Here is a 15,838-nt window from a genome sequence, read left to right as displayed (position 1 = left end):
ACCCAGTGCTGTCACCAGTAAGGTTTTGTCAGTCCTATGCTTTTTATGATTCAGAACTGTTCATATTTATCATAAGGCCCTAATTAAAAGTAAAAAAAAAAGTCAATGTGTTATTGCAAGTACATTTAAGGCTAATATGGCCTCCTAAGCAGGTCAGCAGTATCAAAGGTAAGTTCTGTTAATGCAATTTAAGTTCTTAAAATCCTAAGACACTACAACAAACTGCAGAGTGGCTAGTACTAGTAGTAAGAGTGTTGTAATTATTGTATTCCCTTTGGCTTGTTTGGATATCCAGATTTATGTCATTTCCTGTCTTAGTGCTTGGATTATGAAGCATTTTTCTCCGTTTTGAGCTACTGCTTTAGACTAACTTCTAGTGACTCTGCTATCCCAAATACTGAATTTAACAGTGAAGTTTAAAATAAACTTCAGGAAATAAATTGTATGTTGCCTCATATCCCATGGAGGTTGGGGAATATATCTTGGAGAACTGGGTTTTTGTCCAGTGGTTTTGAGCAGTTGTGGTTTGAATTTCTTGTTAATCTGGGAACTGAGCAGTGCATGTGCAAGATATTAGGAGTGCAGCAGTGCAAGAACACTTCCCTGTGATTTGTTTCCTAGGTTTCCCCATTGCTATTGGTTTTCCTTTTCCTTCATGGATATGCCCTTTCCTCCTTTCCTTTTCTCCTTCACTCCATTGATTCATTTGATTTCGGTACATGTCAAAGTTAGAGTATTTTTATTTTCCTCTTTACTGTTTTTTACAAGTTGGATATGAATGCCTTTTTCATTTTCTCTCTTTGTTACTGTTTGTTTATTTTTAATTTTACTGTTTCATATGTGTAGTTAGGGAATATTTTCCAAGTCACACAAATAATAAATTGAGTTTTTTTCATTCTGTATAAAGAAAAATCTCTGTGTTTTTCTGCCTTAGCATCACTGTGTGTTGTCTTTCAGCTGCCAGATTAAGAGATGAAAAAGTGAAACCTAATGTAGCCCATTCACTTTTTTCCCAAAAACCATAAAGTGCATTAACAGTGCTATTGTTTGTACTTCCTACAAATAAAGAACAAAAAAATCAGAGATGGTTCAGATTTCAGTTGTTGTGCACACATCCACTTCCCACAGCTTGAAGTTATGCTGAGTTTTAATTGTATGAGTTCATTAAGACTTCCTAATTCTGCTAATTTCTGACACATAACTTGCACCAGGGAAGCTGAAGGAAATGCTGCTCTCTCTGGAGTCAGTTTGTGTTTTCATTTCAGCAGGCCAGTATTCACAGTGTCTGCTAACAAGCATTGTCTCACTGCTTAAACTGCAAATTCATGAGTCTTTTGAATTTTGAATTTGTTCTGAATTTGCATTGGTTAGGTTTCAAAAAAAGCATTGCTAATTGTTTGGTTTCTTCAGTACATCCATTTGGTTTTTGTAATTTTCACAACTTTGGAATAAATGCTGACATAACAATGTCTCTATTCTGAATGTTACCTCTGTATAGGCTTAGCATGCCAAATATGGCTGAATTTTGAAAAGCAGCAGGTTACAAATATTTTAAGCAGGTTTTAAGCACTAGGAATATAAATGTTAACATAGTTTTCCTAAATTAAGGAGCCCCTTGCCATTAATCCATAAATTCAGCCATCTTAGTTGATACTAATGGGAAGCCATGTAGGGAGGCTGTGTCCCATCCATATCTTAGAATCAAATGCCTGATTGAGGACTATTCCTCTGGCTTGAAAAATTTGAAATACAGTCTTATCAAGCATTATTTTAAAAGTTTTGGAGTTCTATATTACCTTTGAACTCTGTTGTAAATTCTATACTCCAGGAGATAGACCCAAAGAGGCCTTTTACAGTGTTGTGAACCTACAGGTGGGCAATTTATCTAACAAAAGAAAATCCAACCATTCTTGTTTTCACAGAGGAGGATAAATATGGCCTTTACTCCAATTTGTTGTTCAAGTATTTTCTCGCAGAGGGAATTGTCTGTGGACATGACCTGTTTGTTGCTTCTGCCAAAGAGCATCCTGACAACATTTTGAAGGTAAATAAGACTCATTGCTTTTGCTAAGTAAAGCTGTAATTTCTTGATGAATTAAATGCATTTTAAAGTGTACATATTGTGTAGCAACAAATGAATTAATCTTGGTGATTCATAAGAATGTGTGGGGAAGTACAGGAGTATTTACACTAGCCAGATTTGGGAATTAAATTCAGGTCTCTACCTCCCATCCATGGACAGTGGAGTAAGATCCTCCCAAGGCCAAATCAGGCTTGGAACCTGTTTATTCTTTATTTTATTTCTTTATTCCACTGGCTTAGTGGGATGCTTTCAATAAACCCAACTGCTTACAGTTTCCCCCTGCCCGGGAGAAAGAGTAGTTAAGCTGCCTCCAGTATTTTGCTGTAGAAACAGTTTGTGTGGATATTTATTGTAGTTTCCTGTAGAAAATAGAAGCATCATTGAACATCTTTACAATTTCCTTTACACTTACATTTCATTCTGACTCTTTTTTGTGCTAGGGAACATGGTCAGCTTTGGATCAGGTCACACAGAAAGGATCCCTCCAGACTTCAGTGGACTCCCAATCAAACACTGATAGTTTCTGTCATGAGAAAATTGCATAAGGGAAAAAGCCTGAGCAACAGTGCAAAAAATGCTTAAGTGTGAGGATAATCCTGCAAAATTTCATTAAATATTTTATGTCTTTCTAAGGCTGCGTTTTCCTAATATCAGAAGTAACATATAATTTCCTGATTACTTCTGCATCAAGTGAAATCTGGCTATTTCCTTAAGTGTCTTCAGAGACTATTTCTGGACAAAATGATTACTCTTCTGTTTTCCTACCTAGGGATGGTAAATTTTATGCCTTACCTCTTGAACATTATCCTCAGTATTCATGAAAAAGTATATTCTTAATGAAACTAAATTATTGTGCTTGTGAAAAATGAGTTTTTTAGTGCTCCTAAACCTGAAGAAGGTTCATTTAAGGGTGAAATTTTTTCTCACTTGTGGTTTAGAATAAAGGTTAAACAAACAAGTTAAAATTTGATTTTCAAGTACAAATTGCATAAGAATGTGCTATATTTTTTTAATTAAGTGGTTTTAAATAACTGATAATCAAGTATTGACTCCCTAATGATACAACACAATTGTTGCAGTTGTTTTTCTCATTGAGATTTAATTATTCAAATTAGTATTTTTATTGCATTGCATTAAATTTTCTTGAAATGGAGTAGCTAAGGCACATTCTATTTTTCTTTCATTCATCTTTGATTCAGTTTTTCTTACCCTGTCAAGGTTTTTCTGGTTCTTTTATGTGATAACCAGCAGACTCTGTTACATACATCTGCCGTACACCTTGTACTACTTTGAGTCTGTCAGTTTGCTGTGCCTTACCCAGCTCTGTTGTCTGATATGGAATCATTTTCCTTCTTAATTTCCAGGGCAGGCTCTAGGCAGGAATGCTGCATTCATTCATCTGTTGTGACTCCATGGTGGTGCTGCCATAGGAGCCTATAAATCCAGGGACAATATCGCTGTATGAGCATCATCTTGTTTTGATTTCTGCCTCCCTTTGTGCCCTTGTGTATCCAGCAAATATTCTTGTCTGTGCTGTTTACTCTCACCTTGGCTGTTCAACACTAACTTTGTTTAGCAGACAAGGCACAGCAGAGTTAATTTCTCTGATTTGTCCTGTGTCAGTGAAGTAACCCTCACCTTCAGGTGCTTCAAGATCTCTCCTGTCAGAAAAATGAGCTGCTTGGGATTTGGATGACTTCATAGTGTTGGGATTTTAATAAAGCCTATCTGACCATTGCACTTCAATTAATGAGATTAGTAATTAATTTATTTTCAGTACCTGATAGGACTGTATTCTTTACTGGAAAGGTAACACAGACATGGTAGAAATCAACCTGAATTACACCTTAGGCTTGGGTTTTACTTTGTAAAATTCAAGTATGGATTCAATACATTCCACAGCCAGTATCTAATTAGCTGGTGTAATTCATAAAGGCAGTTCATTAACTGTCCATACTGTGTCCATATTAAGTGTCCATATGGTGTGGTCAGTCTGTTTGCATGTTCAGCTCTCTGCTGAAATGCCATAATTGCCCTATTCCAATTTTGTGATGTGATTGGAAGTTTCTTGAACCTATAACCAAGATTGTCTTGCTTATATATTATATTGCTGGTAGTAGGAAGGGGAAAAGACATTCTTATAGACCATAATTATCTTGAAATTGTGTATAACTAAAAGACAGGCAGAGGATAAAAAGCCCTGATCAGCTGCCTAAGATATATTATATTACCACCCACCAATTTATCCATCATCCTTTGAAAATATATTCATGCCTTTTGTAGTCAAAGCTCCTTCAGGAAACTGGCATTAAGATGTAATGCTGAAAAATTATACACCTCTGGTAAAACCTACAGAACTATATACATGCTGCTTTTTAGAAAGTATTTTAAACATTGGAGAGCATTTCTGTTCATACAGTCTTCAAAAAAAAGGCAACTTTTTACTCTAAGGCCATAAGCACTGAGAACGTATATAATGTAAGAAATTATATGGTAACTTCTGTGACTGATCATAAAATAAAACTGCTTGCATTGGTAAATGGAAAATTTATTTAATAGTAACATTACTTCAGGTTTGGCATTAAAATTCTATAACTGCCTAAACTGCCTGTAAAATAATTTCTTTACCCTTATTCATGATTATTTTATTTAAGTTGGGGGGTAGAACTGATTTTCACAAGTTTTCATGAGAAAAGATGGGTTATTTATAGCTTACCTTGACAATAAAGATTGCTCTGTTAAATTGCTTTTGCTGTGGAGCCTGTGCAAAGTTGGATGGAGGACACCAAGCTGCCAACAGCACGCTCAGTGTGTGCAGGGATCCATCCAGAGGGACACTGACAGCCTGGAGAGGCTCAGGAGAACCTCATGGAGTTCAGCAGGACCTGACAGTGCAAGGTCCTGCACCTGGGCTGGGGCAATCCCAGCACAAACACAGCCTGGGCTGAGGATGGATGGATGGATGGATGGATGGATGGATGGATGGATGGATGGATGGATGGATGGATGGATGGATGCAGAGCAGCCCTGAGGAGAAGGGATGGGGGTGTTGGAAGCTCAGCAGGACCTGGCAGTGAGCAGTGACAGCCCAGAGAGCCAAATGTGCCCAGCAGGGCAGGGAGGGGATCCTGCCCCCCTGCTCTGCTCTGCTCTGGGGATCCCAGAGGAGCTCTGCATCCAGCCCTGGGCTCTCCAGCAGTCACAGGGCCCAGAGCTGCTGCACTGAGTGCAGGGGAGGCCATGAGGGGCTCAGGGGGCTGGAGCACCTCTCCGGTGAGGACAGGCTGAGAATTGGGCTTGTTCAGCCTGGAGAGCAGAAGGCTCTGGGGAACCTTCCAGCAGCTTTCCAGTTAGGAGAGAGCTGGAGAGGGACTTTCCACAAGGGCAGTGTAGTGACAGAGCAATGGGAAATAAATTGGATATTGGGAAGAAATTCTTCTCTGTGAAGGTGCTGAGGCCCTGGCACAGGTTGCCCAGGACCTGGTGGCTGCCCCATCCCTGGAAATGTCCAAGGCCAGCCTGGACGGGGCTCTGAGGAAGCTGCTGGTGGAAGGTGTCCCTGTCCATGGCAGGGCAGTTGGAATGAGATCTTTGAGGTCCCTTCTGACACAAAACCTTCTTGATTTTATGATCTGTCTTGTAAGGAAGACTTAGAGCTCATTATTGTTCTGGAAGACAAACCAGCATCCCCTGGAGCACTACATTTAACCTGTGGCACCCTGGCCAGTGCTGGATCAGTGACCTTTCCACGTGGTACCTGCAAGCCTGAGGCGGAAGAGTGGGAGCTCCAGAACTGCTTTCTACAACTGTCTGCTCATCTCTTCTGGAAAACTTTGATCGTTGCCTTTCAATGGAATGTCTGTTTTCAAGTGGGAATTTTATTGCAGGATACTTCCGCAGTCAGCTGAGATTGCCTTTTGCAGGTTCTCTTCCAAGAGGAGAGGATGAAGGGTCTCACAGTGGAAGGGGAAGATGCAGTTTCTCCTGGTGGTGAAGCTGAGAGGGGTGTGTGGGCAGCTGTAATGGCTATTGAGGAAAAAAACAATAGGGAAAACACAAAAGGATCCCCTCCAGGAGCACTATTTTTGAAAGTTCCTAAGCTGAAAAGATATCTAAAGCAAAAGTTAAAATTAAAAAATTTCATTTTATATTTTTATATACTTTTTAAATATATTTTAATTTTATATCTGTTTAAGTATGTAATTTGGATAAGAATAAAAAAGTTCTGCCTTCAACAAACAGGGCAGGCCTGAAGAACAGAAGGTGCTAATTTACTCTTTTCCTGCTGGAAAAGTGAATGCAGGAAGAACCTAGCAGAATGAACTTTTATTATTTCCATTTTGTTGTTGTTATTATTATTATTACTATTACTTTAAAAACAACAGCCATATAAACCACAGGGCTGCTGTATTATGGTATTATGGTGTGTGCAAACAATGCCTTGAAAGTAAACATAGCTGTACATGGACTTTTTTCACTTCAGCAAAGTACATTCAACCATGATGCTTATATTTTTACCTCATGGATATGTTCCCAAAGCATTGTTTTGTCAAAAGGAAAAATGCAAACCTGGAAGGAATTATCAGGCTGGTGGCCAGGGCTGTCTGTTTTCAGAGAGTAATTCTAATTATTTGCTCTTTGCTGTCTGGTATTGGGAGTGAGGCTATGTATCAATGCTAGAGGTGTTTTTTCAGTTTCAGATGCTCACAAATTAAAGCATAATACCTCAAAAGGTAAAAATATATGTGCAAATAGGGCTGCATTCCTAGTCTTTTTTTAAATATATTTTCAAAATTGCAGGAACTTGCTGCAGTGATTCAGCTGCTGCATGCTGCTAAATGGTGTCACTTAATACACTGAAATCAAATTATAGTTAGAGCAGAAAGGAACTTTCCTACTGCCTAAAGTTTTGTGGTAACACAAAGATGAGGGTTGAGGCTAAGCCTGGCAGATGAGTTGAAAAATTTAATTTCTGTTTTGTGTAGCCTTCGCTTATCTGTTTGCTTTTCTCACTTGCATGTTGGGTGAATCTGTTTTACATTTTTCATTGTTAAAATGCAAATATTTTTCATTATGTTGTAATGTACAACTTTCTCCATTATGAACTGTGTTATAATCTTGACATAGAACTTGTAGAGGTGTGAAAGATACACTTGAAAAAAAAATTCTTGTGTTTAAAAAGAATTAAATTTTTAAAGCAGTACCTTCTCTGGAAACTCTAAAGCATAAAGCTTCATCTTTGTGAAAAGGTTTGATCAATCCAATAAAAAGTTTTTCTAGAACCAGAGAAAATGAATGTTTGGCTCAAATTTTTGATTTCTTATTTGCCAGTCTATTCATCAAGGAAACTTTCTTTCATCATCTTACTGTTCAGAACTTAAGAACCTCAGAACTTAAGTTCTGAACTTAGAGGTTTTTGAAACACCCATCTCACTTGCAGATACAGAGTTTGTGGTGATTGGAGTGGGGCTGTGGCTGATCCCTAGTTGGCTCCAGCTGTGAAAAACAGGTGAATGATATTAAAAGTAACAGCCATGGGGTGCCCAGGGGTGCTGAGCAATCACACAGAGGGCACACAGGGGCAGGGCATCAACAGGGCATCAATGGCAAGATTCCCCTGGAATTCCCTTTCCTGGAGCCAGGATCTCAAGGTCTGAAGGACTGGAGTGGATAGAGCGGTTCTGTCCTCCTGTAGTTTGTGTAATCCTGCATGGAAACCGAGTCACTTCATCCCCTCTGGGCCAGGTTTTATTGCTCAGGAGTTCTTGGGATGGAAACTGTGGGCACAGAGTTTGTGGTGATTGGGAGTGGGGCTCAGCCTCATCCCAAATTGTCTCCAGCTGTGCAGGACAGGTGAATGCTGTTGAAGGTGAGGAGCCATGGAGTGCCCAGGGGTGCTGAGCAATCACACAGAGGGCACACAGGTGCAGGGCATCAAAAGCAGGGCATAAAAGGCTGGGCTGAAGGACTAATAAAAGCAGAGCTTGCAGCCTCCTGAAGAAGTGAGGTGTTACTCTGCACGGGCTGAAGCCTTCTGGAAATCTGGGGACACTGTGGGTTGTGGCTGTCTCAATTGTGGCGCTTGGCCTTTAAATGAGAGTTGATTTTCTGAGTGGTGGTAACTGGATTAAGAATCGAAGGTTCTGTTTCATGTGGTGGTGGAAGTTGGGGGGGAGGAAGAGGAATGCTTTGGAAGGTTTTGATTCTGAGTTATGTCTGTTTTACTTTTTACATATAGTTGTAGGTTAATAAAACTTCTTTTCTTTGCTCTCTTTCTGGTCATGCCTCACAGCAGACACTAGGGAGAATATATTTTCGTGGGGGCATTGTGCCAGCATCAAACCATGACAAAGATGTATCATAAAAGTGATAAAATCTAAATGTTTGGGCTTCAATGTCCACAAATATCTGTTTAACAAATCTAGCTGGTAACTTTGTAGTTAATGAGCTGTTGCTTCCAGTGGTCATCTCTGAAGGTTTTCAGGAATAATGCTGTTATCGTTAGCTCTGTGTAGGCTCAGAGTTGAGCATTGTGCATGCAGCAGGGTTTAGAGAGTTTGGGACAAGGCCACTCATTTCCTTCACACAATTTTACTTCCTCATTCTCTGCTATATTTATCTGTCACATACTTAAGCATTCATGAATTGATTCAGAAAAATATGGAATTTTTAGAAAATTTCATCTGATTGTCTGATAGGCATTCTTGTGTTTAAGTGTTGTGAAATGCAGCCACAGTGCAAGGGAGTTACAGCAAAGGAGTTCTGTGACTTAAGTGTGGGGTTTACTTGTGTGTATGTGGAGTATAGACTGTATTCTCATGGCTTAGAAATAGACTACATAGGCTCTTCTTATTTCCTAAAACAGAGGAATATCTCTTCCTGTTTCTCTTCACACAATTCTTGTTTACCCTGGGCTGGCACATGTTAGGTCTTCCTGAATGTCAAGGGGAAATCTCTGTAACTCATCCTTACCTGGAGATGGAAATAAGTTATTGTATAAGGGCTGCTGAAAGAAGAAAAATTGGCATCCATTCATTTATATTCTTTACCAGTGCACCTTGTATTCACAAGTATTTACAATCAAAATAGAATCCTCCCCTCCTTTTGGGAGTAGGGCCCTTTAAACTGACATTTATATAATGCATTGTTGAAAAGAAAATATTTACCCTTCCTGACTTACCATCTGGTGTCCTTTAAATGCTAAAAATTAACATGATGAAAAAGAGCCTTAAATTCATGTGAATTTTAGTATCTTTAGTATTTTTATTTTAGCATTATCCCTTTAGTATTGTTTTATTTTGTGTTTTTATCATACTTGTGATAATAACTGCACTTCAAAATAGTTGCATAAATCAGCGTGGAAAATATTTTTATAGGTACATAAATACATAATGTTTTAAATTCTTAAGTACTTTGAGTTATACAGTTATTGAAACCCATAAGGATCAAAGGATTTTTTATAAGAGGGATTTCACATACAGCTTGGATTATGTTGCTGAATAATAGCACAGTAGTACTTCTTTAGAATTGTAAAATACCTTAGAGAGGAGTATGATGCCTATAGTTGGTGTAATGCATTGGTAATTAAGAGGGTGTGAGGTTAAGCTTCATTAACTGCTGTGGGATTGTATCTTGGATTTTATTATCCCCCAGAGAACACAAGAAGTGAGAGGGGTCAAACTGTTAGAATCTGATTTTGCTTCGTGCATCTGCCAAAGCAAGGCAGGCTCAGTGCTGGGGCAGCAAAGCCAGAAGGAGCAGGACTGCAGCAGGTACAGCTCCTCCAGCAGTTTATTGCAAAGATAAAAGCTTTATTACTGAAACAAATTACCCCCTCTTTGCAGTAAAACCTTCATAGCTTGGTTGGCAGGAAACAAAATTATTTTAATTGCTTTGTCGTTTACTGTGACCGCACCAGAAAACTATTTTCCTCCCAAAATTTATTTTTTCATTTCAAAACCGCAACAAGCTTCCTTCTCTCCAGCCTAGCTGCCCTTAATAACTTTAGCACTGGTCTGCCTTTCTGTGTGTTCGTGCTGCATAGCAAAGATTTGTATTTTAGTTGACCCCAAGAAATGCTGTATGTTTTTGGGGGTTTTTTATTTTTATTTTAACTAATGCACTGCTACATGCTTTGTTTTTTATTTTATGTACCTTATGAAAGATTTGTCTTTTTTTAGCCTGGGAGAATGTAACAGTTCTCAGAAGTTGACAGACACACTGATGATATAAAATTTTCAGTCCCAAAGCTTTTCAAGGCTCTGTGTTGTGGAAGCTATTTTTCAGCAAAAAATAGATTAAAGACATTATGGGCTGATAGCCCAACTCTCCTTTTCTTGGTCCATTGTTTAAACACCACTTTGATTTCCAGATTCTGCCTGAAATTTTGTAAATAAATCTGACCTATTTTGCTAATACTGCCTTCTTCTAAAATTCTGCTTTTGATTGGAAGAACATAAATCTATTAAATCCTAAATTATGTCATTCTTGGACAGGAATGAAGCCTTCCATGGTGCTGAGGAGTTGTGAAGTACAGATCCAGCCATTGAGCCTTTATTTTTGAGGCTACATTGAGCCTTTATTTTTGAGGCTAATGACAGATATAATTTTGAGGATATGTGTGTGTGTGATGACAGATGTATTTTTGAGGATATATCTGTATAATGAGAGCTGGGCTGCCAACTCTCACACTGAGGTGCTCTGTGTCACTCAGGCATGGTCAGCTTTGGAAACAGTTCCTTTCTTGAGAGAAAGAATTGCATTTAATTACCAGAGTTAGAAAAGGGGAAAGCCTTTCGTTCCAATTCTAGTTATTTGTGAAGAATAAAAGCAGATATGAAGAAAAAAAGAGATTTGTGGATCATTCAGTGTTTTCAGTATTGCCCATTGTATTTGTTTGGGTTTGTTAATTTGAGATTTTTTTGGCTAATTATATCAAGAAGTGTGGTGGGTTTAGTGTTGATTAATTATTAGTTTACTTACTTTTTGTTGTGAGGTAGGATTAGGAGAAAGGTCAAGTAGGTTTACAATTTTAAAAGGGTACAAAGAAAAAATTATTAATAACAAAGAGTAATATGAATTAGAATAAAACTTGTAAAATATTTTCCTTTTTTATAACTTTTTTCATTTTATTGAACATGTAAAGAAATAAAATTTTAAAAAAACTTTTTAACTAGAACTTTGTGAACTTTATGGGTTCTGTCCCTAAGTTAAACTAAAGGAAGACTATTCTAGAAGTAGTAAACTAACTAAAATTTTAAATTGAGGCCTGAGATACATGAATCAGTACATCCTAAGAAAAAACTGTGACCATCTAGGTATTTTCTTGAGTCTTCAGGCAGGCTGGTGAAGGCATGTTGGCTTCTAGTGAACACAGACATACCTTCAAACAGCTCCTGCATGTTCTGCCTCTCTTTTCTCATCCATCTTGGTGAAAATGGAGTTGAGGCTATCTGAAGCTGGTTGCTTTATCCACAGTGATAAAATTAGGATGTAAATCTGGAGGCAAACATTCTTTATTAGCTCTGCTTATTATTGTTTATATAGAATATGATGAAATTACAGACAAACTCTGACCTTGAATAGGATTGGATTTTTTTTTTCCCTCTCTTTGTGCTCATTCAAATTGTATCTTGGAATGTAATAAAAGGTTAATAAAACTGGTTGATCTTCAAATTATCCAAAGGCAGAGCACCTTCTCCAGGCTGCAGCTTATTGTGTACAGAGGCCATGTAGTTCACAACCCCAACATCCAAGAGTGTAATTCAGGATATCTTTGCTTTAGAACAAAAAAAAGATACAAAATTGCATGGCTGTGAGATGTGGGAGGCCCAGAAATGTCTTAAATCTCAGTGTCCCTTGCACAGGGACAAGGACCTGGCACATCTAAGGATCATTCTTCAGCTAAGCATGGTAGTTATTAGGTAAAGGCATTTAAAAAGTTGATTTTGGTCTGAGAGGGTTCTTGGAGTGCTCCTGGTCGGTTCTCCTTTTCCTTCCAAGGGACAAGACAGAATAAACCAGACCTAAGTTGTGCCCTTCTATTGTCAGAAGTTTATTATGTCAAAATAAAAACTCTTTCTTGTGTTAGAAATTAAAAGCAAGCTACATTGGCAAAGAACAACAAAACAAAAAGGCTGTTTCAGATGGATACTTTGATAGATTTTAATCTCTGGCAGCCTAAATCTTTTATCAGCTTCAGGTGAAACCATTTTTTTTCCTTGATCTCTTAATCTGCTTCGTTTTAGCAGCAGTTGGGACACACCACAGTGCCAAGTTGTGTTGCAGTGGTGGTGTGTGTGCCTCTGTTTTGGACTGACTTTTTTGGGTGTCAGCAGCTGGGATTTGTGGTGTCTCCCATCATGGAAGGAGGTTTTGCTCTCTCGCTGGAAGGCAGGAACTTTTGCTCAGTGTTACATGAGGTTATTTAAGCAGCTTGGAGAACTTCTCACCCTTATTGCCTTGACCTCTATTCTTTTTTCAGCATGAAATACATTTTGTGGGTAAAACAGACAAATTTTTGTAGTGAATGTCCCTGTCTCAAATTTGACTTTCTGTTCAGCTGTTCTATTTCTGCAACTTTATTAAGTTATAGAGTTTATAAAAGTTTTCATAACTTCCATTGCCTGGTGCCTCAGAAAGTGTGGTGACCAACCCCAGGAAAGAGACAGAAGCAATTATCTGAAATCTCCTTTTTTTTACATAATTATAGGTGTTAATTTATGCAAAGCAAACTAAGTAGCACGTATTGTTAGTAAGGTTATGTATAGAAATATGCACATTAATAGTTTTTAATTTGAATAATTATTAGCTATTAATATTATTTGTTTATTTACTAAAGTCTTATTTATTAAAGTCCAATTATAATATTTATAATTATAAGATTTAACTATTAATAAAATTAATTAATAATAAATAATGTTATTGTAAAGAAAATAAATATACAAATAAACTATATTATGAATAAAATTAATACCTATTACATATTATTGTAAGTAATATTAAAATTCCTAGTAATATATTGTTATATATGAATGTTAATTTTATGCATAGTAGATAAGTGTAACACTAAACCCGAAATGGATGTGTTAAAAGTTGCATTGTCTCCTTTCTGAGTTTGTACCCCATGTACCCACACAAAGCCATGAGGGTCACCTGGGTATTTATGGTCACCATAAGCCCTGCCTGTGTGCAGTGTTTGGTGTGTGTCCCACCCTTCAATCCAGATTCTTCTTCTAAAGGTTACAAATTTGCTTTTTGACGGTCTCCACACACAATACAGAGCTCCTGGCTAACTCCTTGTGGGTTTAACCCTTGAGGCATGTCTTCCTCAGAAGCCTTTGCTCTAGGAAAACAGAGTTTTAGCTGAGCCTTGTTCTGTTTTAAGCAGAGATTCTTTGCCCTCCAGCTCACAGGAATGGCTGTGATAAAGCTGGGGCAGAAAACTTCAATGCACTTAATTTTTCCAGTAGCTGTAGAAGCCCATTGCATGAGTTCTGCATTCAGCACTGAATTATTCAGCAGTGCAGCAAAGGCAGGAAGTACATTAGAAACTTTTAAAAGTCCAGAATTGAGAATTCCTCCCTTCCCTTCCTGTGTTTGTGTCCATGAGATATCTCTCATGAGTAGATACCATGCCTAATGGTTAGCAGAAGAGAAAATTCAAGCCATCCTGTTGCAGTGGCTTTCAGCTGGTGGTTGTAGGCTGTTGTGATCTGTTGGAGACTTCTGGAAGACTTACAGCAGCTAACAAAGTTCTTATGTTAAAATCAGCTTAAATTTGCTATGGGAAAAGCCTTAAATAGGTTTAAATATGCAGGGAACTTGCCCACTGTCAGAAATGGAGTAGCAGCCTCTAAAGAAATATTAAAAAAAAAAAAAAATAATATAGGTGATACTCAATGGGAATGGGAATACTCAAGATGAAGCAGAGCATCAAATGTGGTATTTCCATTCTGCTTTCTTTCTTTTACTTCTATAATTCATTTTTCCAGTAATAATTACATGGAGTTCTTTCCTACTCAGTATTAGTAGGAGCCAGTCCTTCAGACGAGTTCTTTTAACCTATTAATCTTTTACAGATTTTGCAGCTGCCCATTATAGTCAGATAACTGTGTTATCTGGCTGGAGGGGGGTGTGGATAAAAACCTGAACTGCTGTTTCTCCTGCAGATAAAAAATGACTTTTTTTGTTCTCCACCTGTAGGAACTTCCAGCCCCTTTGCTTGATGATTCCTACAGGAAGGAATTGGGAGATGAAGCAGCAGCTGTGAAGTCTGAGGATTCTCAGGATTCTATGAAAATAGCCTGGCGCTACCAAAATTTACCAAAAATGGAGGTAATGCCTATTTCCTACTTCTTTCCTTTTGCACTCAAAATGAATTTGAAAAGCAAATGCTTTTCAGTAGAACCTAGACAACAGAACTGCTAATGGGCAGTGTTATAGGATTGCCTCTTGAGGAAAAACTATCACACACCAGTGAATATTTTAATTACTAATGATGCAAAAAGAAAGGGAGTTTGAGAGTTTGCAGGTACTCTAAAAATCCATACAGACAATAGTAATTTAAAAGTAAAAAACCATGGGATTTTTCAATGAGCATTATCAAATCAAGACAGCTTTTAATGAAAAGTTAGGGTGATGTGCTTGCTTCCAAACTTGGCCCAAATTTAGTTGCACACGAATTACTTAAGTAGGTTTAATCAACAGGACTTAGTGGGTGTCTGCAGTGGAAGCAAGCTGTTGACCTGCTTATCCATGTGCATAACAACTAAAGCAAGCACTTGAGATTCTCTCAGCCTCACTGCCACTGGGAGCTAAGCACTGGGCAGGGACAATGTAAGGAACAAGCTCAGTGGTCAGTCTTTCAGAGTTTACAGTTGTTGGTGTTTTGTTTTGTGGATAATCAATCTCCCATGGCTGGTGCCTTTCTTATTTAATCCAGTGGCACAATCAGTCTTTAACAAAGTTACAGCATTTCTGGCTGTCCAGAATCAAATCCTGGTTTTGTCTGTACATTTTAGTCTACATTTATAAATTCTGGTTTAGATGTAGTCATACCTGCCTAGTAAGTTCAGTTGTGTTCTTAAAAACATAATTGGAATGTGACAAAATGATCTTACAAGGCTTGGCATGTTTGGTTTTCTGTGAAATTGCACAGACATGGCTATACAGTTGTGTCAGAAAAGACTTATATATGGTGACATGCCAAATCAAACAGCCTCCAGGGTAATCATATAATCTCATCAATTTTATTATTGTGAAGCTTGCTGTGCCACTCTGAACCGTCCCCAAAATAATTTGTCTGTTTTAAAATCTAGCAGAGTTCCTTGTACATTGATATGAAAATATTTGCATGTTGTTAACAAATTGTGTTCTGATGTTCTAACAACATAGAAAAATTATTTTAAAAATTCAGTTGGGTGTCCACTCATCTTTAAGTTCATAGCAGTAACCACTTCTTCCACTAATGTAATATTTCTTGAAAATGCGTGATGTATGTACCCTTGATTACTGAAAATTGATTGTTGTTGCTGCTTTTTGAATTGGACCTTGATCATTCTCAATAGTTGAGGCACAATATCTTTATGTGCATGTTAAATTTATGCAAAAATTAAAGCACACAAATAAAAGTATCAATCTTAAACAGTCTATACTTAAAATTCCTCAGGACATTTTAACTGGTGTAAAAATGGTTTAAATTTATATTTTTCAATATTTTGTATTGCAGTTATCATAAAATTTTTGCTCCGTTCT

The 15,838-nt window shown here is 37.7% G+C and overlaps 1 protein-coding gene across 1 annotated transcript in view; it reads left to right on the top strand.

Moving 5' to 3' along the window:
* Positions 1-15,838, top strand: part of ELP4 (elongator acetyltransferase complex subunit 4) — a 142,365-nt gene that overhangs the window by 14,584 nt on the left and 111,943 nt on the right. The window contains exons 3-4 of the mRNA XM_058025972.1: positions 1,923-2,044; positions 14,288-14,419. Coding sequence (XP_057881955.1) covers positions 1,923-2,044; positions 14,288-14,419 — 254 coding nt within the window. The remainder of the gene's footprint in view (positions 1-1,922; positions 2,045-14,287; positions 14,420-15,838) is intronic.

The sequence above is a fragment of the Melospiza georgiana genome, chromosome 6 (genome assembly GCF_028018845.1).
Source record: "Melospiza georgiana isolate bMelGeo1 chromosome 6, bMelGeo1.pri, whole genome shotgun sequence".
NCBI classification, from domain to species: Eukaryota; Metazoa; Chordata; class Aves; order Passeriformes; family Passerellidae; genus Melospiza; species Melospiza georgiana.
Note: the sequence above shows the minus strand (reverse complement) of the source record. Positions and strands in the feature narration are given on the sequence as shown.